Source organism: Meles meles, chromosome 9 (genome assembly GCF_922984935.1).
Source record: "Meles meles chromosome 9, mMelMel3.1 paternal haplotype, whole genome shotgun sequence".
Lineage (NCBI taxonomy): Eukaryota > Metazoa > Chordata > Mammalia > Carnivora > Mustelidae > Meles > Meles meles.
In genome coordinates this window covers 78012595-78035593 of record NC_060074.1, presented here as the reverse complement: position 1 = coordinate 78035593, position 22999 = coordinate 78012595, and the positions used below count along the sequence as shown (strand labels likewise).

Here is a 22999-nt window from a genome sequence, read left to right as displayed (position 1 = left end):
CTTTGATTTCTGTGGACAGAAGAATTATTTTGCATGCTTAATATGTGACCTTAAAAATCTGTTTTTTCAGATAACCTACTGGGGTTCAGTCTAGACTTTGCTACTTAGAGTGTGTCCTCTCCCCTAGAACTTCTTAGAAGTGAACACTCTCAGGCCCCATCCAGACCAACTAAACTGGAATCAGCATTTCAGAAGATAACTGGGTGATTCCGGGGCCTATCACTGTTTGAGACAATAATTAAATAGGGAGATAAATCTAAACACCCACTAAGCACTCAAACATGAGGTTGTTTTTCTCCACACTAGGCAGCAGGCTCCAGATTTCATGCTTTCCACGTGGCACTGCTCTCAAAATGACTTCAAACCAAACCCCGGGAGATTGCTGAGCAGGACAGACCTTTTGAGTTCTTCCGTTGTTGAAGACCTTACTCCAGCCTGGTGCTTGGGTCAACTGCATATTAAATCCTATTACTTCTTCTTCTTCTTCTTTTTTAATTAACATAAATGTATTATTTGCTTCAGGGGTACAGGTCTGTGACTCATCAGTCTTACACAATTCACAGCACTCACCGTAGCACATACCCTCCCCTATGTCCATCACCCAGCCACCACATCCCCCAACACCCTCCCCTCCACGAACCCTCAGTGTGTTTCCTGAGATTAAGAGTCTCTTATGGTTTGTCTCCCTCCCCGGTCCCATTTTGTTTCATTTTTCCCTCCCTTCCCCTGTAGATCCCGCCCTGCTTCTCAAATCCCTCATATCAGAGAGATCAGGAAACACATCCTATTACTTCTAGAACGCTGTAGACCCACTTCGTTCTCTTAGAAGAACGCTGCGTTGTTGAGATCTTGACCTTCTTACTTGTGCTCCATCTTTGGCTCCGCCTTCAACCTTATTCACTTTTTCTTTTCTGTACACCATTTGTAAGTGAGATCTCCTCAACGCATTCTTGGGACCTTTTGCTACTTCTCCACAAAAACAGTTTTCCTCATCCACACCAGGGGTCGGCAAACGTTTTCTGTAGAGGATTTCTGCAGCAGATCGGGCAGCAACTACTTGGGCTGTGCAGGCCACATTCCATCACAGTGTTTCTCCTCCTGGTGCCCCCTTTCCTCCTCCTCCTCTTCCTTCCTCGTGATTTTTTCCTTTTTCCTCCTCTTCCGTTTCTTCTTTGGTAACCCTTTAAAAATGGAAAAGTTAGTCTCTGCTTAGGAGGGCAGGAGTGTCCCACGTGGCAGATTCGGTGCAGGGGCCTCTGGGGCTTTCCACAGCGCTGCTTTTCCCCGATGCAAGGAGCTGGAGGCCCCCGAGGTAGGAGAACGAGTATGCTGGCTGCAACAGCGGTCACTCCCGGGGGCAGCAGCTTCCACAGGACCTTGCCACCCCTCTGAGGACTAGGGCGAAAAGTGTTATCCAGGCTCGACAACACAGCAGTCCTGGGGGGCTAGCACAGCACTGATTCTCAGCCCTCGGGCGGCCTCCGAACTCCAGATTGCTGAGGCCCAGCGGCAGGGTGCGGTATCAGGAAGTGTGAGGCGGGGCCCCGGGGTGATGCCCCTGCTGCTGGACTGGAGAGCTCCCGCTGAGAACCTCGGGCTTACAGGTAAACCTCACACTCCTTGCCGGCACACTCAAAGCCCCCGCAGTCTAACCCCAAACTGTCTTTGCGCCAAGCTTGCATTCACTTCCCCATTCCCTTTTCTTGGATTTCTGCTCTGCCCTCGCATTGAGGCCTCCTGTGCAAGGGTCTTTGCCATCTTTACCTGTCAAACTCTTCCCCTCGGCCTCCGGGGGGTCTGCACATTTGCCAGCTCTCCCAGAAACCCTCTTATCTCTCTGGTGAGGCGCCTCAGACCCTCCTCCAGACGGACACTGAGCGTTTCCCCCTCCAAGCTCGTGCTCCAATACGGTAGCCCGCCATGCCATACCCTTGCTCCCAGATTATAAGGTAAGGAAGCACTGAGCCTTAGGCAAAGTAGGTGTTCAGAAAATATTTACGGAATGAATAAATACAAATGAATGAAGGCAGGCAGGAAAAGTTTATATTTGTTTGTCTTAAGTGTTTGATATATGACATATGACTGAGTTAATTCTTTTCCGATAACATCTCTAGTTAATACAATCAAAATGAGACTCACTTTTCAAGCACTTTAGATCTAAGTAATTCCAAAAAGCCATTTGTGTTTTTTCTCAGAGCAGACACATGGGGAGTGCATTAATTCTTAATTAATACTTAATAGCTGCTAAAAGCAAACTTGAATTCTATGAGAGAAACATTAAGATCTCCCCATCTGTCTCTTGTCTGCCCTTGGGGAGATGGGTCTGCTGGTGCGGAGGTATATTAATTGTAGCTAATCTTACCAAATTTGCTAAGGAGAAAAGCTCACATTTCCTGGGTGATTTCTTATAGCTTCAATGACTACTAGTGGGAACCATACAAGCTTTGCAGCAGGAATGATCTCACTTCACAGTATGTTTTTGGTGGTTGGTAGCTGTTGGCCTTAATGTTTACTAACCTCTCACCATGAAGACTTTGATACAGTGGCGAAATAATAGTGAAGAATATTTAAAGAATCTGGACAGTATCTGACACACTGTTGGTTCTCAATTAACATAAATTAATGTTATTATTTTATATTAATCCAGATACCATTATTTCTTGTTGCATTTTATGTTGGAAGAACTGAGGCAAGAAATACCTTATCCAAGGACTGAATTTCACCCTCAATTCAATTTCAGACTTTGTCATGGTCTGTGATCTTGGACAAGCCTCAGTTTTCTCCTCTACGAAATGGAGATGTAAGAGTCCCCCTATTTTACAGAATTACTGGAATGACAAAATGAAATGATCCACGTAAGATGCTGAGAATAATGACTGACACAGTTTTTTCTAAACTGAATATTAAGTATGAGCTGTAAAAGTAAGAATCTACCGAGATTCTCCTTTAAAAGAAACATCCTCTTCTTATAAAATTATTTGTGATTATAGTTGCAAGAACATAGCACAGCTTTCACTTCAGTAGCAATATCCTAAAAGTCCACAGGATGGGGAGATTTCTCCACGTAAGAGCAAGCTGGCCATCTTAGAGTAGAGAGTTTATTATCATCAACCCCTGCCGGAGGAACGGGAAAGGCAGAATTACGTACATGCTAGAGAGATAGAGTAGACTGAGATAGATAGATTAGTGCATGTATTTATAGACAGATACCTCTATTCATATATATGTCAATATGTGTCATGTAGATGTTCAATTCTCAGGGAAATTGTTGAATGCAAATATTAAGAAGAAAAACATCAGCTTAAAGATAAAATAATAACCTTTAGACTTCCAAGATGGCTTGCTTAACAAAACACACTATTTGACATCCAGGTGCACTTAGAAGCAACAACAGCAGTTTCTCAAAAGAAAAAAACCACAGGCACACACCCTAGCAAACTCTGCAGGTTTCACAGAACCTTCATTAGCAAAACAAAAAGGTCTTTCTTTGGAGGAAACAAAAAAAAAAAAGGAAAGGACCTTTCATAATGAGGAAATTGCCCATAAACAGACGCGTCCACTAAATGTGGTAAATCAGATGCGATCTAGAAGCCAAGTGGGTCAACACTGAAACCAGCATCTTTAAACCCACCACGAAGAAAGGGGCTGCTAGAAATAGCCGGCGCGCAAAAGACACATTCAGATGGAGATGACTTGGCAGCCTGGGCAGGAACCCACTAAAGCGAGATGTGTGGCCAGGCGAGCTGGCCTTGCCTCTCCCTCAGGCTCTCGAGCTCTCTGGCTGTCTTTCTCTTTCCTCCTCCTGCCTGGCTGCAGCCCGCTCTTCTTCGCCTTCTGTGGGAGGTCCTCACATTCTTCCTTTCATCTACGTTCTTCCGCACGTCTTCCTTCATTATCACCTAGCCTTTCCTTAACAGAAGATAATGTGGAAGTGATAATGGAGGGAAGCATTTATTGCATAGGGTTTTAAGTCTCTGTGCTTACTTTAATAGCAAATGGGTTAAATTTTTTTTCTCTTTAAAAAAAGCTTCCCTTCTTATTTCAGCACAATTACATTATACATATGCATTTGTACACATGTATTTTTGTATACACACGTGTACATATGCATGCATACACACATGTATAAACTCTGCACACACATTCGTATATATATATAAATATTCCTCAACTGAAAAATATCTTAACTCCAAATTCACAATGAAAGAAAAAAATTTGTAAAAATTAATACACTAATAGGGGAAAAGAGCATACAAATTTAGTTATGCTTTAAATCAAAATTTATTGATTTTGGATTATATTTTCCCAAAATATTGTATTAGATTATTTTATACCAATACAGCTTTGGGTAGTTTATGATGACAGTGTCTAATTTTTAATACTTCTCTGTCCATACTCTAAGAATTATTGTTTTAAAAAATCTCATTAAGCTATCAGTTGCTTCCAAAGAAATAACTTCTTCCAGTGAACTGCTTCCTAGAAAACTCTGTACTGACCGTGAAAATAGGTAGCTCAAGCCTGGTATCCTATGAAAAGTCCAGGATAACTGCACTAGTACAGTATGGTTAGTCGAAGTATAATTAATAGTATAATTCCTATCTCAGTCATCACTGGTCTTCATGTCAACTTTAATTTTTAGACTACCGAGTGTTTTCAAAAGCAAAGGACCCATATAGTATTTAAAACACTTGACAAATATAACAAATGAGTGACAATTTCAAAATAGGAAATCTATGTCCCATTAAGACAAAAGAAGAAAGATGAGAACAGCATCTGATAATGTAATTAGTCTGATTAGAGAAACACATCCCTAGAATTTATGCTTCGGGGAAATGTCATGTAACCCACCCATCTACTGTAGTGTCTTCACAAATGCCAGTCTCTTTAAGAAATAATGAAGAAAGAGAAGATATTCTCCTGCAATTATTAAGGAGATGATCAACCATCGATGAGCTTTTTTTTTTTAATTTTTATCATCCCATTGTTTTTGATTCACATAAAGCCATGTTATACCTTTGCTCCTATAGGGGGAGGAAAAAGGTTTCTGGCCAGGTCCAAAAGTTCAGCTGACAAAGACAGATTATTAGGAAAAAAGCATACAGATTTATTTAATATAAGTTTTACATGACATGGGAGTCTTCTTAAGGAAATGAAGATCCAAAGAAACAGATCTGAGTATTGTCATGCTAGGACTGAGGAAGAGTGGGGTCCTGGGAGACTAGGATAAGTTAAGGAGTATGAGTAAGTATAGTAAACTGGGGGGAACTTAGCAGTGCTTGTTTCTTTGGATTCCTCTTTGAGTCCCTTTGTTTTCAGAGACAAGGGGTCTCCTTTCTTCTCGATATAAGGCACTCCTTACACGAGGGTTTTATGGCCTGTCTCAGGGAGACAGGAGATGACCTTCCGGCATCTTCCATTTTCTCAGACACCACTCAGTGTGCCAGCTGCCATATTTTGCAGCAGTGGGTCCTGAACCCCATCACTACCCTTGAGGGAAAAAAGTTATTTTGAAACATCAATAAATTGATTCCTCAGTTAGCTTGAGGAGAGCAGGAGTTCCAATGTTCTCTTGGGTTCCTCATGATGTAACATATTGTTTTCTAATGCCTGATGACTATAGTTTATTCCACAATTGTGCATTTAGGTCTATGGTAATTATCCTTTTTTATATTATTTTTACTTTTGGGGCAATACAGATCTGGGAGTGGTAAGTAAAAATTGCAGCATTCTTCAAATCCTGGGGACTGGGGTGCAGAGAAAGGGAAAGGCCATAACAACAACAAAAAAAAAAATTAGCAACTTGTGAAATGATTTTTCGGTTTATTAGAAATCAAGGAAAAGAAACTTAAAAAGATTGATGCCTTTTTCTTTAAGAAAAGATTATACCCACCATTGTTGTAAGCTCAGCAATTCTTTCCTTTTAGGAATTAAAGATTGTTTTTTAAAAGCACAGATTTAAACATAAAAAATATTTTTAAATGAGTCACATAGTTTAAAAGGAGTTTCAAATTTGCTGCTTCTGTTGGTTAAAAGTCATTTTAGTTTGAGGTCAATATCAAAGAATTAAAGGAGAACTCAGGGCTTCTTTCCATTCCAGGATCCTTAACAAAATCATCCCCCTATGCTTAAAGTCTGAAATGTAGAAAATTTAGTCTCAGTGCAATCTACAAGAAAATGCAAAAGCCTCGGGTTTCTAAGGAAGATGGGCTTTACCATCCTAAAAACCATCACAATTTCTTAAAAAGCGCATCAACTAAAAGAAGGGTTTGTTGAATTATTAGTTCATTTAGGACCATTTATTTTCTTTGGTCTCTAATTTCCTGATCTATAAAGTGAATCCCACCTGTCATACATATTTAATGTGATCATTAACCGAGAAACACAGGTGAGGCCACTTTATTAACTATAAAGAACTGAACCAATATTAACTGGCAGGAGGGCAGGAACAATAATAGCCTTTTCATTTTTATAACTGATACTTAAATAAATTGTCGTTGTGCAGTATGTTATTAATATGTATTTGCAGAACTAAACTGAATCAAGACCAATGGATTTGAAAAAGAAACAGAAGAATAAATAAATATGATGGGATTTGAAAAGAAAAAGGAAACATATTTGAAAGCCTTTCTATTGTAAAAGAAGGCTCGGATTCCAGAATTAGAAAAACTAAAAATGAATTGCTTAAAATTTACCCAAATTCAAGATCTCCCTTCCAGTAGTAGAGAAAAATAAATTAAAACCAAAAAGAACTTGGCAAATAGCATAACATAAATAATTAGGAAAAACATAAAATGAAGGAGCACTATCTGAAAAACATGTCAATATTTATGTATCAAATATCTAAAGTGCTTCAGAAGGTAACCCAGGAGGAAGCAAATGAGACACAATGTTGCAGGTGGAGAAGGTGGTGGTGGCCGTAGTTTCGTGTTGGTAGTTTTCCAAGCTCCCACAGGAGCACAGCACTGACAAGTCCGCTTCTGGTTGTTATCAACCCATTTTGCACCTGGTGGAGAAAAAGAAAATAACAAACTATTCCAGAACACCCTGGAAATGTTCCAGAGTATTTCATACCATGTCACATAAATCTCTGTAAAGGGAAAAATCTGGTATGCAACTTAATAGCAACCAAGCCTGTATGCTGTGATAGTAAATTACCTAATTAGTGATTTGTAGGAGGAAATTTTTCTTGGAAGGATTTTAAATCTTAGGGGAAAAAGCTACCACAACGAACCAAAAAAAAAAAATTTTTTTTTTTAGATCATCTTATAAGGAGAAGTTTTAAAAGACAGAAAATGTAATTGGTTACAATGCTAATGCTATTAAATACATACATACATACGTACATACATACATATATACATACATATGGTGTATATTTCTAAGTAAAATAATTTTGTTCTGTCGACTGTCATATAAGCATACAAAGATACCCTTTTTCTCTTCTGATTCCATTCTCTCTTAGTGCTGCTGCTTTCTGTCTATTCCTGTCTCTTCTCTTCTCCTTTGATGCTCGTCTGCAGTTTCTGAAAGAGAATCAGAGGGGAGAAACAGAGCTTACTGTTGGAAGGAGCCTCACAGGAACATCTGATCCACCCCCTCATATCATTCTCTACATTTTACTGCTCAGAAAACTGGGTCCCAATGTCACACAGCTATGATCAAAGAGGAGATGACACCCTGTGCCACATCACCTCATTCTTTTTTTTTTTTTTAAGATTTTATTTATTTTGAGAGAGAGAGAGCATGTGCAAGCATGAGGGGAGGGGGAAGAGCAGAGGCAGAGTGAGAGAAAGAATCTCAGGCAGATTCCACACTGAGCACAGAGCCTGACACAGGGCTGGATCTCATGACCCTGACACCATGATCTGAGCCGAAATCGAGAGATGCCTAACCGACGGAGTCACCCAGGTGCCCTGCCACATCACCTCATTCTATTTCCTTCTTGTAATTTATCACTATCAGACATGATTTCATTTATTTATTATTTATTTTTTATTAATTTATTTAATATTTTATTATCATTTATTTATTATTTATTTTATTTTATTAACAATTTATTATTATTTATTATTATTGATAATCTATGTATTAATTCACATGTATATTGATAGTCTTCAAACACTAGAATATATATTCATGGATTTAAGGACTTTAACTACCTTATTAATAATACCTGTATCCTCCAGGACTCATTCATGCACATTTATTGAATAATAAACTAGAATAATGGTCTTTTGTTTCTAATGTATACTTTTATAAATGATACCAAATTATCCTACGAAAAATACTACAGAATAATTAAGGCTATCTGAATTGTTCTATCTAGTTACAGGCCTATGATAAACATTAACCTAATTTATGTATTTTAAGTAGCAAAAACATCTAGTGAGTGTTAATGTCAACCTTTTTTTTTTTTTTTTTTTTTTTTTAAAGATTTTATTTATTTATTTGACAGAGAGAGATCATAATTAGGCAGAGAGGCAGACAGAGAGAGTGAGAGGGAAGCAGGCTCCCTGCTGAGCAGAGAGCCCGATGCGGGACTCGATCCCAGGACCCTGAGATCATGACCTGAGCCGAAGGCAGCAGCTTAAACCACTGAGCCACCCAGGCGCCCCTAATGTCAACCTTTGACATAAATTGAATAGTCTGTGCTTCCTTTAGATACCTCAGGGAAGAAGAACTTCCCTGAATTCTGTTCGTTTGGGAAGCAGATACTGCTCATTGCTCAGCTGATCTCCATGGTCACTTAGAAAGAGAATCTTGACTAAGTTGGAAGATGGCAATGTTCCTGGTTTAAAATATTTACTTTTGGGGTACCTGGGTGCTCAGTCTGTTAAGCATCCAACTCTTGATTTCTTGGCTCAGGTCATGATCTCAGGGTGGGGAGACTGAGCCCCCAGTCTCCACGCTTAGCAGGCAATCTGTTTGAGATTCTCTCTCCCTCTCCTACTGCCCCTCCCCTCTGCATGCATGTGTATGCTCTCTCTCTCTCTCTCTAAAAACAAATGAATCTTTTAAAAAATATTTACTTTCTCCAGCTCCTTTGCATTGAGGGGTAGTCTTATGGCACAGCTCTGGTCTGTTAAGACATTAGGCTCTGGGATATCTTTGCTTCTCTGCTAGATTCTTTCCCTTTCTCTTCCCACTGTTCTTTTTGCTTGGAACAGACTGGAAGCTGGAGCAGCAGCTCTCTTGGGACCCTGAAGTTACAACTTGGAGAATATTAAGGAAAATGATAAGGTTTGGATACCATTAGAGTCTTGAGCCACAGTTCTAGTCCTGGACATTTTATTATATGATGTAATTCAGCATGTATGTTACTGTTTGTTGGGTTTTCTATTATTTGCTGTCAAATGCTTGTTCTGAATGATAATGAAGAATCATTTGCCATGGGGCGCCTGGGTGGCTCAGTGGATTAGGCCGCTGCCTTCGGCTCAGGTCATGATCTCAGGGTCCTGGGATCGAGCCCCGCATCAGGCTCTCTGCTCCGCGGGGAGCCTGCTTCCTCCTCTCTCTCTTCCTGCCTCTCTGCCTACTTGTGATCTCTCTCTCTGTCAAATAAATAAATAAAATCTTTAAAAAAAAAAAAAAGAATCATTTGCCAATTGTTCTGCTAGTTCTAGGATTCTAATCCTAGCAACATATACTCCTGGGGTTCACTGTGTTCGTTTCTTCAAATTAGGCTCATTATTACTAAAAGTAAGAGAAAACAGGAAAAAGGCAAGGTCACATGTATAGAGTGAGAAACAAAAAATGAAGATAAATCCAATACATTTTAATACCATTTAATACCATTTTTTTTTATTTTTTTTATTTATTTATTTGACAGAGAGAGAGATCACAAGTAGGCAGAGAGGCAGGCAGAGAGAGAGGAGGAAGCAGGCTTCCTGCAGAGCAGAGAGCCCGGTGTGGGGCTCGATCCCAGGACCCTGAGATCATGACCTGAGCCGAAGGCAGCGGCTTAATCCACTGAGCCACCCAGGCGCCCCTAATACCATTTTTTTACCTCAAGTTTCTAGGCTTCTTTGAGTTCCCTCCTTTGCCTACCTCTCTCTCTACTCTCATGTTCATCTGCCTTCTACAGACCAAATCTCTTTATCTGCATCAGCTAAGTTTTAAATGCAATGAGGAAAGTGGCTGAGCCAATGCCTGTCCACAGAATGACAAGGATTCATAATATAAATGTCAAGAAAAGTACTACAGTTGGGGGTGCCTGGGTGGCTCAGTGGGTTGAAGCCTCTGCCTTCAGCTCAGGTCATGATCCCAGGGTCCTGGGATGGAGCCCCGCATCAGGCTCTCTGCTCCGCAGGGAGCCTGCTTCTTCCCCCTTCTCTCTCTACCTGCCTCTCTGCCTACTTGTGATCTCTGTCTGTCAAATAAATAAATAAAATCTTTAAAAAAAAAAAAAGTACTACAGTTGAATGGTAGCCTCTTTACAAAATGCAGTCAGGCACCTACGCATTCATGTAAATTACTTAATTCACACATTGCAAAATAGAAAACTTCACCCCCATCACTATATGAATCACATGGGATGTTTGTAAACTTTAGCACCTTAACTACTTATAATGTCACTTAAAACCAAAGATGCCCTCCATCATTTTCCTAAAACTCTTCTTCCTCTGATAGTTTTCCAGAGTATTATGATATTTGAAATCTAATAATTCAATTTCTTCAAACAGATTTCATATTTTGCAGCATAGACATTTTTAATAATTAATATATCTGCTGGAGCTTTGAAAACTGGTTTTTAGAATCAGGGTCTTAGAAAAGTAAGAGCATATCTTCCTTCTTCATTTTCAGAGAAAGCAAATATTCAAAATCACTATGAGCATAAACACTTTGATATAATTAGACATGATTTTTCTCATTATTCAGTTTGCACTTATACAGCTGTTAGATGTGGGCAAAGAAACAATTTTTAAATTAATGTTATGTAAGTGGTTTATTTATAGAGTCATAAATCCATATTACAATTAAATGAACTCTATAGTACTTACACTTATTTGCCATGACCTCTCCCAAAACCAGTGTTTCTAAACTTCATTTAATTGTATATTGTTTGGTGATTTTGAGGTACCATCTCTACTATTTCTCTTTAATATTTTCTAATATTTTTCTTTAAATTGATTAAAAATATATTCACACATAAAGGTTGCCTTATCCTAAGCAACAATAGCAGTAAAATCATGATTACATATCTTTTCTAATATAGTATTTTTAAATGTAAATATTTATTTATAAATATTTATAAGTATATTTATAAATATAAGTATTTGTTTATAAATACTTATATTTGTGTAAGTATTTATAAATATAAAATTTTTTAGTATTTATAATATAAAGTATTTATAAGTATTTATAAATATAAAAATAAAAGTAATTTGTCCCTTGCCAACCTAAAATAATCTGTTTCCACAATGTAGAAAACATTGCATAATTGAATTAAAATTTAAAATGGATGGTGAAAACTTTTTTAAGAACAGAAAAAGTCTGAGCATTTTGTTTTTTATAAAGACCTTACCCTGGCCAACTCTGGGAAGAAAAACGGCTTACAATATTATTGCCTAATAGAAAGAATCCTGACCTAGAATTCTGCTCTGCCCTGCTTCCGTCTATGCTTCAGTTCCTCATGTTTAGGGAAATTAGGGAAAAAACTGAGTGTATCTTCCTGACTTAACCTTTCTTAGATTCAGTACACACAATTAAAGAGGATCCAACAGCAAGTGGCCTGGATGATGAGAAAAGTTGAAGGACCTAGTGGTGTTTTATCAGAGATGAGGCCGTTTAGGAGAAGACATCACAGTGCTGAATGGCTGAGATCAAGGACGTGAAGTACAGAAGAAAGAGTTTCACGCAGAAAAGAACAGTTAGAGCTCTTTGGTTGGGCTTGGGGTTCAGCTGGAGTTATTCAAGAAAGGAGAGGATCAGTCGCTGGTCTGTGATGTTGAAGAGGATCATGTGTAGGGTAAGGCTTGGATAGACCACATCAGGTCCTTTCCCACCTTGATAATAACAATAGGCTCCAAATACTAATTGCTCCCTAAGCTGGACTAAGTATTTTAATGTGTCTTATCTCATTTAATTTCCACGATAATCCATAGGGGTGGGTATGATGGTACCCATTTTATAAACGGAGTAACAGTCTAAAATTTGATAGAGATTGAATTTGAACCCAAGCCAGAGTGACTCAAAGCTCATCCACTAGTCATTATATCATACTATAAATGTGGTCTGGGAAGGATAAAGTTTTTGTTTTGTTTTGTTCAGAAAGTTTCTTTGACCATTCAGCCAAACTGAAGCCAAGTTGTCTTCTTGAAAAAAATTTGTTGTAAACTATAACTGTGTGAAAAGGAAACTGAAAAGCCATTATCTCAGCTGGCTTCCTTCAGATTTCTGAGAAAGCCAACATATTTCCCAAGGAAAACTTATGCTTTTAATTGCAATCTCTGTTTTGAGAGTAGAGAACAGAATGGAAGAAACCAACATTTCCTAAGGAAAACTTATGCTTTTAATTTTTATATTTTTGTGTTTTTAATAGAGAACAGAAGACTCCAGAAGCCATGCTACTTATTTACCCAAATGATGTTACAAAATCAGCAAAAGTTTTGATTTCTTTTTTCTGAATCCTTTTAAAAAAAAAACAAAAACAGCAACACATTTTGAAAGTGTGTTCAAGGAAAGGGAAGGGCAAATTTTATTTTCTAGCACCTTGGGGTATCTCAGTCTCAAGGAGTGCCAGAATGTTTTCCACAAATAATTCAAAATCATGAAAATAAATCTGTCTTAATCATGTTTTAAGTAAAAAGAAATTTAAGAAATCAAACAAATAGTCACAGCAGGTGGTCTAGAAACTCCAGAAAGTTTTGATTGAAATTGACTTAACAATAACAACAAAACCCATAAAAGGATGGGGGTGGGGGAGGAGAAAGGAAGGAAGGAAGAAAGGAAAGGAGGATAGCAAGAAGGAAAGACACTTAGAACTAGAGTACTCATTCATACTTGGTGATACTCCTTATCAATGAGTTTTGCATTTATTTTCTTGGGGAAAATATATGAAGAAAAATGATTGCTCTCTCTATTGCATTGTCTAATAAATTCACATATTTCTTAATCTCTGTATTATAAAACTTGCATTCAAAATTAAAAACAACAGTTTTACTTCTTTGAATCTTGACATAAGATCCCACAGTGGATTTTACATTTTTTCTTCCCATCTCAATTTCCCTCTTTATTGACTTCTGAGAAATCTTCATTTTTTTCATCCATGAAACATTGACCCTCACCAATATCATCAGTGTGGGAACCAAACAGGGCATTCCACCAACCTCACTAAATTTTGTGGCACAGATACTTTACCTTGAAATGCCATAAATCATTAATAGGGCACCTGGGTGGCTCAGTCAGTTAAGTGACTGACTCTTGGTTTCCCCTCAGGTCCGGATCTCAGGGTTGTGAGATCAAGCCCAGTGTCAGGCTCTGTGCACCACAGTCTGTTTGAGATTCTCTCTCTGCCCCCTCCCTCTCCCTCTATCCCTCCCCCTGCCCATGCACATACTGAGCTCTAAAATAAAAAAGTAAATAAACTTAATGTTTTTTTACAACTTTTACAAATTTTACAACATTTACAAATGTTTTTTTACAACTTAATGTTGTCCTGGAGCCAGAACTTTGAACAACCAAAAGTCTTATTCAATACACACACACACACACACACACACACACATAGTTCTGGAAAACCTTGCTTTATACTGACACTTTACTTTTTCTATCAGTTCTAAGGATAAGAAATTATCTTTTCTTTATTTTTATAACCCCCAGCAAAGTCGTTTGCTGAAGATAAACTCATTAAAAATAATTATTGAGTTAATGAATGACTATATCCATGAATTAATGGAATTTCTTACTTGATGATAATAGAAGATTTATAAAATACTAATGATTCCTTAAAATGCATTAAGAAATAGCTCATATTTCAAGTGATAACCAAAAAAGTGGCAGGGGAGATTTTGGCATATTTTATTTTAGATTTAGCATTTTTCTTTCTTAATAGCTAGTGGAAATGCTGGGAAATATATCTCTCAGAGCTCAGAAAAATGAGACCTTTGCAGTCCTTTAGCCATTAACATGCTGGAGGAAAAAGGATGGTCAATACTTAAAGACTAATACGTTACGATCTTTTGAATCAAGAAACTGGGGATTTCTTCATTAGAAATAAATACCACATACGGTTCTATATAGAGAAACATGATAAATGAAACTTAAAAGTTTCCTTAAAAACTTCCTCTATAAGTTAAGCCCGGACACACTGTGTCTAAATGTATTTAATATTTATTTTTTACTCTTAAAGTGAAGCTATTTACATTTCACCTTAGAAGGCAAACCACATCAGTAGGACATGAGAGATTAAGCTATGCAGTATTAAAGTAAGAACACTCACATGTTTGCAAATGTCTATGCAAATGTCATTAAAAAGAAAAATCACCATAAAATAAATGTTTATTCTTTAATTGTAATATTGAACAATCTGTACTTGGTTCTAAGGTTCAATCAAGGGAGAGCTTCCCAGGAGGTGTGTTACTATTGTATGAGTGTGGAGAGCAGAGGTGGAGAATGCTTCTGGAGGTCAAGGAGCGGCCTTCCATGGGATAGTCAGAAAAGTTAATAGTTCAGTTATTCCCAAGAAGCCTTCTTGCTGCAGACCCGTAATTAATGTTCCCACTGCTCCTCTCTTTCGTTTACACCTTCTTCTTCTTCAGGGAATGCTGATTCATTCTGGCCTTTCAGATGCTTAACCCCTGAAATTATAAAAAATTATGCTCTATTTAAGTGAAATTTATTTCTAGCAGATTCATTGCTTTGCTGCAAGAGATAAAGAAAATGAGTGGAAAGTTTTCGCTGGTGTATACATGTTTTCCACAAGAATTTCAACCATCTAACCCTATATAAACCTTTTAATTCACTGAGAAAATCAAAACACACCCAGCCAAATTTCCATTAGAGACAGGCTTCCTTTATAATTAAATCTTCTCCATTAAGAATTGCCTCACAGCCTATTAAAAACCTGTTAACTAAAAATCTGCTCACAGGCTCTTATTGTAATTCTGATATATCATTTAGTTCAAATATTTCTTTTGGCATCCCCGAATTCCATTACAACAAGAACCACTGAAGAAACCCCTAGGAACAAAGGGGTGTGTGTGCCATTTCTATAACTTGTAAACAACAAAAGAATCACGATATTGTTAGTCTCCTTCAGGAATCAGAACGTATTCATTTGATTACGAAACTTCTGTATACAAAATTCTCCAGTAACTTCCCCCACAGCCCACAGAGAGGCAAAACACTGGCACACCTCTGCCTGCTCCACAGGCTTATAGATCCTGGCCTCTCCCTACTTATTTGGCCTCATTCCTTCCCAGCCCTTCCTGCTTCCCCCTTTCACAGTAATTTATGAGTTACTAGTTAAGGACACTAACGTACTCTTCCACGTTCCCTGATCATTCCCGGCTCCTTCAAGCCTCGATGCTCTTCTCGTTGTCTTCTCACTGCCAAATAGCCTCTTCCTACTCACCCACCCGATATTCTCCTGCTCATGTCTCTGCCTCAGCTTGCCTCCTCTGGGAAGGCTCCTCTAATTCCTTACACAGACTTAGCTAGGCTTTTTTAATATTTCCCTACTGTTCTTGGATCATTTTCTCTTATATAAATTACCATACAGAACTGATTTTTTTAACACATCTTTCTCATTAGAGCAAATTTCTTGATGTCAAGATTATGTAATTTCAGTTTGGGGTCTCAAACACAATGCCTGGCAAACAGTATGTACTCATCCATATTGATTGAATAAATGACTGATACAATTAAAAAATTACTTGGTGTATGTCTTTGGCATATTTTTTTTCAAGATTTCAAAATTAACCCAAATTTGGAGTATAAACCAAAAGGCAACTACCACAACCATATACTCAAAATCTAAGAATTACCTCCTGCTTCACTTGGGTCCTGTTCTGTTAAAACATCATAACAGCAGACACTCCATGCATTGCTACTTAACATGAAAAATTTAATACATGTTTCACATTTTAGAAAATTGGTTTATAAGATTTTTCTAAATATTACTGAAAAATATTCGATTAGAATTGATAAATGAAAGGAAGTCACTGCTCATGTTTGTTATGAAACAAAAAAACTAAAAAAAAGGTGGATTTGCAGGTACTGTAGTCAGCAAGCCTCAGAATGCTGTTTGGCAAAGAACAACATCCTTGGGCTTGGTGGATTATCTTGCAAAAATATTTGATCAGTTGTAATAATATTTAAATACTTTAATTTCATCTGTAAACACAGATCACTCAAAATTCCTGTTGACCCAAAACTGTAGATGGACATTTATTATTAACAAGTGGAGATTATTTTATATATCATCAATTACAGGGTGGGAGGGAGATGTCTAAATGTTAAGGAGAAGGTAAGGGAATTCATTCATTTAATAAACATCCAATCAGTTATTCTGTTAGGGTCTTATATACCTTGGTCACTAAACCTCACAACTCCATGACAGAAATACCTGGATGGTGACATTTAGGCTTGAAGAAGGTAAGTGATTTGTTCAGAGTTATAAGGATGGTGTAGTTTTAAGAGAAGTTATAACACATCCTATTTCCTCAGTATACTGATGACTAACTGAATGAATAATGAATGAGGCATTAAAGCTCCATTGTCAGGAGACCCTAACTCATTTTCACCTTTAGTTTTCTGAATGCTGATACAGATTTTCCTCTCATTCTTTAGGATTTATTATAGGTTTGCAGTACCCATTAACCTTGCTTAGACAATGTTGGGATTCCTTCTGGAATATTAAAGCACAGTAATCATTCAGCCACATTTCACTTTCCTAAACTGAAATTGTCTGTACCTCTCCCAGTCTGAAAAGGTTCTGTTACCTCCAGAGCTCATCCCTTTCACGCACAAGGCAACTACAGAGTAATAAAGTTGTGTTTAAGACAATTTTCTTTAAATTAGAGTTAGTAACTTAATGGCAACATTGATTCATTTATATGAGGGGCTGAAACATTAAGAAAATATGGTAACCAAAAAGTCCAACTTACTAAATAATTAGTCATCATTTTCCTTACTTGAGTATAGGCCTACTTGCTTTTAATTTATTTTATCACCCAATAATGGTCACAGCGTTATATAAGGAAGCCTTTTTAAAAGTAAAATCACTCACTTGGGCAAACCCTGGAAGATGCATTTCTTAGCCTTTTTCATGAGTGACATTAACTATTTCTAGGTGAAAGATTTGGTGAGGTGAGAGTTGACAACATGAACATCTCTACAGAACCACACGTTCTTTGGTTCTCAAAGCAATTTACATTCATGTCATCTTTCCACTGAATAACGGATAGTTGGTTAACTTGTGTCTTGAGTCTTTTTTCCTATGAGTAATGTTTGTTTGGTTACGGAGGCCGTAGTAGTAACAGGTCTGTGTGAGGTCTGTGAGGACCATCTAATAATTTGTCTCCCCATGCCCTTTTCCTTTTCCCAAACACACAGATACTTTATATTTACATTTTCTTTAAACCTTCATTTAATATTAAGGTAATTCTGAAGGTGGAAGAAAATGACTTGGTTTGGGGGCCTGAGAAAATCCTCAGAGCCGCCTCCTCTGTAGAATGCTAACAAGCATATATTGAAACACCTCGCCTGCACAGGACTGACTCTGCACAGCATACAGCAAAGAGGCTCCTGGAGCAAACAGACTCAGCCAGCCCTGCACACAAGAAAAAGCCAACAGATCCAAAAAACACAATAGTTGTTCTCTTCTCCATAGCAAATGAACACAGGAAAAGCAACCAAAGTTAAGACCAAGATATGCAGTATGAAGGAATGAAGAAAACAGAGTTGGAGGAAAGGAAATGAGACTGAGTAAAAGAAGAAAAGGAAAGGAAATAAATGTTGCTCCAAACAGGACATAATCCTCCTGCTCTTCTCCATTTTCTAGATCAGGTGGCTGTTAAAAGTGAGTTGGATGAAGTTGTGAAGTAACTGAGTGAAGAGTTATGAATAATGAATCCACAGAGGGAAGCTTATGTTTGGCAAGCCATGGGTCAATATGTTTATCAATTAGTTTGGAGTGAAAAAAAGCCAGGCTTATTTACATTTGTAGATGACATAACACCCCGAGGGAAAGATGGCATGATGAATGATAAAACTAGTATTCCCAAAGCTTTCCAAGAGCAGGGAAGAGGCTGATGTGGATAAGGTGCTGCTGAACACGTAGTTTGTTTTTAGAAAGATTTCTTTGCCTCTAAGAAATAGAGACTGAGTGGGGCCTCAGCTGATTATAGTTAAGGGCTTCAGGTGATCACAATTCCAACACGACCCAGCAGAGTTACCTGTTTAGCGACTAGGCTCTTGGTGGTGTCAGAGCATTCCTAACAGCAGGCAGCAATTTAAGAAATGCTCCCTAACCATAGGTTGACAGACTTTTCTGGAATAGGATGCCTGATTGTGAGCTCTCTGTTTCAAGAGTTCCACTGGAGAAGGTAATTGAGATTAAAAGTAGTCTTATGAAATCACTTTTCTAGAACAATTGTCTTTGAAACTGGAATGCCTGGTAAGTAACTAAGATAGGAAAAAAGAGGCTGCCATTGAATTCCTAACACACTGGAAAAACAACTGAAATTTATCTAAGTAGCTCCTGAGAGCAGACATAGGGTCAATAGTGGACATTTATGTAGTGAGGGCAGATTACAGCTCAATGAAGAAAAGAAAATTCCTAAACTCTTTGCCCAGCAACAAACATGTGAGTGAGCTTTCATCACTATATGGATTCAAGTCTAAGCTAAATGTCTGTCTCTGAGATGGGTCATAGAAGGAAGCCTGCAGGGACACCTGGGTGGCTCAGTTGGTTAAGCTGATGCCTTCAGCTCAGGTCATGATCCCAGTGTCCTGGGATCGAGTCCCACATGGGGCTCCTTGCTCAGCAGGGAGCCTGCTTCTCTCTCTCTCTCTCTGCCTCTCCCACTGCGTGTGTGCTCTTTCCCTCTGACAAATAAATCAATAAAATCTTTAAAAAAAAAAAAAAAAAAGAAGGAAGCCTGCATTGTGTAACGGGAGAGACTATCTTGCTGACCCTCAGATGCTTTTAATCCATAAAAGAGATCTTCTACTGAAAAATTTGCTCTGCTATGAGTACTTTAAATTACAAAAAAAGGAATTATGACTTCTAATGACATAAATGGCTCAAATCCACATTTTAAAAACTAATTCACATTGGGAGTAGCAAATGTAAATGGATTCTTTTTTTTTTTTTTCCCCCAACCACATACTTTAGACCTTAAAAATCATTCTAAAGTCCTCTAGGGAATATGTGGGTGGATTTTACAGAGTCTCTGACCCTTCTGGAATTCTATTTATAGTTGTATTTGTGCTTTTTGGGGGAAAAAGGCTCATAGTTTTCAGCAGAATCTCAGAGGGGTCTCTGACCCACAAATAATTGTGAATATGAATCCTGGTCTAATCTCTTTAGCTTAAAGATGAAGGAGCAATATCAGTGTGCAAACGACTTGCTTAAATTCACACAGCACTCATTGGCTGACCTGGGACATAAACCCTAATTCCTATTGGGGGCTCTTCACCTGGGTCACCAGGACCCAATCTTGCCTTGTCACTGACCTTTTCCCAATTTAAAACCTGAAGGAAAATCAGGCACTAAGATCATAAGTGCCTTTTTTATTATTACATTCCTTGCAAGAATTTTACATAGCTGATAGATTCAGATGTAATTTGCCAGTCTTTTGTTATTGCTACTGTTTTTAATGGAATTTGGAATCAGAAAGTTACAGAATTTAATCTCACCCAGGAACATTCCCAGAATAGAACCAAGTTACAAATAATGTTCAGATGGTCAGAAAAGAAGCAGCCTTTCTCTTTGCTGTGCTGAAACCTGAGACAGGATTCTGGGAGACACAGAAAACATATCATGGTCTAGTCTGGGAGATGAGACCTAGTAGTCATCAAGCAATGGGAGTTAAATACCATAAAGTAATAAAGTCCCTGCTGTGTGTTAGGCACAGGAGAGATACAACTACAGACCAAATGGGGATGAGGGTCAAAGGGTGATGATGTATACATAAATGATGTTAATTCTGTGAATATGTGTTCCAGACCAGTACTACAAATAATACATTTGGAGAGTTCTGATATGGGAAAAAAGAACTCCAACTTGGGAGATACTAATTTGGAGAGCTATTTACTAAGCAATATACTAGATAGAGTAAAGGAAACAGAAAGTCTGAGTTCTATATAAGAAAATTATTTGCAAAATACAATTAACAGCCATTCATTTTCTGAAGGCCTACTACATATGAAAGAGTGATTTCAGTGGCCCTATAAAGGTTATGTTCCAGGGGCACCTGGGTAGCTCAGTTGTTAAGCATCTACCTTCGGCTTAGGTCATGATCCCAGGGTCCTGGAATTGAGCCCCACGTTGGGCTCCCTGCTTGGCAGGAAGCCTGCTTCTTCCTCTCCCACTCCCCCTGCCTACTTGTGTTCCCTCTCGTGCTGTGTCTCTCTCTGTCAAATATATAAATAAAATCTTTTTTTTTTTTAAAGATTATGTTCTAATGGTCCCTGGTATTTTGACCCTTCAAATTTTATCAAAATAATCATGCTAGATATACTTGAGGGATATAATGTATCCTACAAAATGGTACAGCAGGGCCTGGGTGGCTCAGTCAGTTAAGCATCTGCCTTCAGCTTAGGTCCTGAGATTGAGCCCCACATCAGGTTCCTTGCTCAGTTGGGAACCTGCTTCTCCCTCTCCCTCTCCCTGTCACTCTGCCTACTTGTGCTCTCGCTCTCCCTCTCAAATAAATAAAATCTTAAAAAAAAAAAAAACAAACCATGATACAGCAGGCCCATCATCTCTCAGACAGAAAATCTGCTTTCCATTTCCCAAAATGCTTTCATATGTATTTGTTTAATATTCTTGTCATTCATTTATAATGCCTAGCTATACATAAATATACTTAGGGTCACAGAGATCAAGAGATATATCAATTTCATTCGGAATGAAAGCTAAACACATTATCATGACCTGAACTCACCTTAAATCTATTTTCTACTTTATCTGAAGTAAATATACATATACGCAGTACAGTTAATCTCTGTTCTAATATGGTGACTGGTCAGTTAACATTAACTGCAATTCAACACGTGGTCATTTCATTTAATACCCTATTACTCAGGGAAGCATTTTTCTGGAGAGGATTAAATGTGTGATATGCATCTCTATTCATCATATACAGAAATAGGGACAGCATGTTTATGTGATATTAATAACTATTTGTGAATATTATATATCTTATGTATATTTTTACTATGATACATTTCACCAAAGCTCTTGCCCAAGAGTAAACCCTAGGTATTTAGCAGTAAATACAAAGGAGAAGATAGGGTAGGAGGAGCACTTACATACTGTCTATTAGAAGTGTGAATTCAAATAATATTTCTGGAGAGTAGTTTAGTCTTACTTAAAATGTAAATTGCCCACATCTTTGCAAGTAAGTATGAGGCAGGAGCCAGAATTTTGCGAGAATCCTACTACTCAGCCTAGGATGAGAATCACTTTGAGGGACTGAGTACCTCTTTTGCCCTCTATAGTCAAGTGCCCTTCCAATACTCCTTTTTGCTTCTAAGCTAATGCATTACCTATGAACTCAGAAATAGAGTTAAATTTCTAAGCCTCCATATAATGGAGCTAAATGTGTTGAGCAGTTTCACTTTAGAAAGGGACAGAACGGCTCCCTAGCTAGCAAGACTTGACTGCCATTGATTGAACACAATAGCATGTCTAAAATAAAGAATGCATCAATCAGCAGGAGTCAGTGGTTAGTCTTGAAAGCACTAAAAATAAAATAACGAAAGGAGAGTTGCATTTACAGCCACAGAAGCTAATGCTGTCTGTGTTTTTAAGCATGCCCATAAGAAGGTGTCCTGTGCTGGCATTTTAGAAGGCTCTGTCTTCCAGGCAGGGTAGTTTTCTATTGAAGCAATGATCTCTATAGGCTACCATAGCCTGATGTCAATATACGCCCAATGACATAGCCAAATCATCCAGCTCTGATTCCAATCTCACTGAGAAACCTCTGACAACAACAGAGCTTCTTCACAAGGAGAAATGACCCCGACTAGATGTAAAGAAGGTAGAAGTGAGTCGTGGAGCTATCTAGAAGACCATTCCAGGCAAATGGAACAAGGATTGTAAACACTTTGTCTGAAGCATGTCTACCATTATCCCAGGACAGCAATGAGCCTAGAGTGTCAGCAATGAGGCGATAGTGGAAGGTAAGCTCAGACAGCAGAACTCAGGCTGGGCGGAAGAGGAGCCTGACAATATACAGTCTCAGGGGACGTTATAAGCATTTTAGCTGTTATTCTGGGAAGTTACGGACAGATATTTTTGGTGTTTTTGTTTGTTTGTTTGAGTAGAGGAGCAACATGATCTGATTTTCAAAGCATTTTTAAAGACTCACTCCAGAGTCCACGATGTAAAAGCTTTGACGTCACCACTCTATTTTAACAAGGAAAACGCTGAACAAGCTGAAAAAAAAAAAAAACAAACTCTTCTTAGATCCATTAGAGAAGCAAGGTCACAGAGCAAACCACTGCCAAAATATGGAAATACAGAAAGGTGGATATAGAGGAACACAACTTGCTGGAGCAGAAACCCATGTGGAAACTAGTGCCAGGGCAGGAAAACCTGAGCCAATATTAACTGATGAATGCCTGAAGGCTCAGTGTGAATAAGATGGACAGATTAAAACTCGGGGGGCAGGAGAGTAACTGTTTAGGGCCCTCACAGTCTCGTGTATTTTATCTCCTGGAGCTCTACTAGGTTCTCACAGTAAAAATCTGAGAAAAAATTCATGCTTTTCAAAAGGAAGGAGCATAGTGGCCATTTTCAAAAACAGAGCATTCTATTCTTCTTAAC

General features: G+C 38.2%; 1 protein-coding gene across 1 annotated transcript in view; it reads right to left on the bottom strand.

Annotated features, from left to right (window-relative positions):
• Positions 1–14492: 14492 nt before the first annotated feature.
• The window catches only part of PPP1R1C (protein phosphatase 1 regulatory inhibitor subunit 1C), a 113992-nt gene continuing 105485 nt past the window's right edge, over positions 14493–22999 (bottom strand). Inside the window, exon 5 of the mRNA XM_046019578.1 lies at positions 14493–14798. Within this exon, the coding sequence (XP_045875534.1) occupies positions 14710–14798 (89 nt within the window). The 3' untranslated portion in view covers positions 14493–14709. The remainder of the gene's footprint in view (positions 14799–22999) is intronic.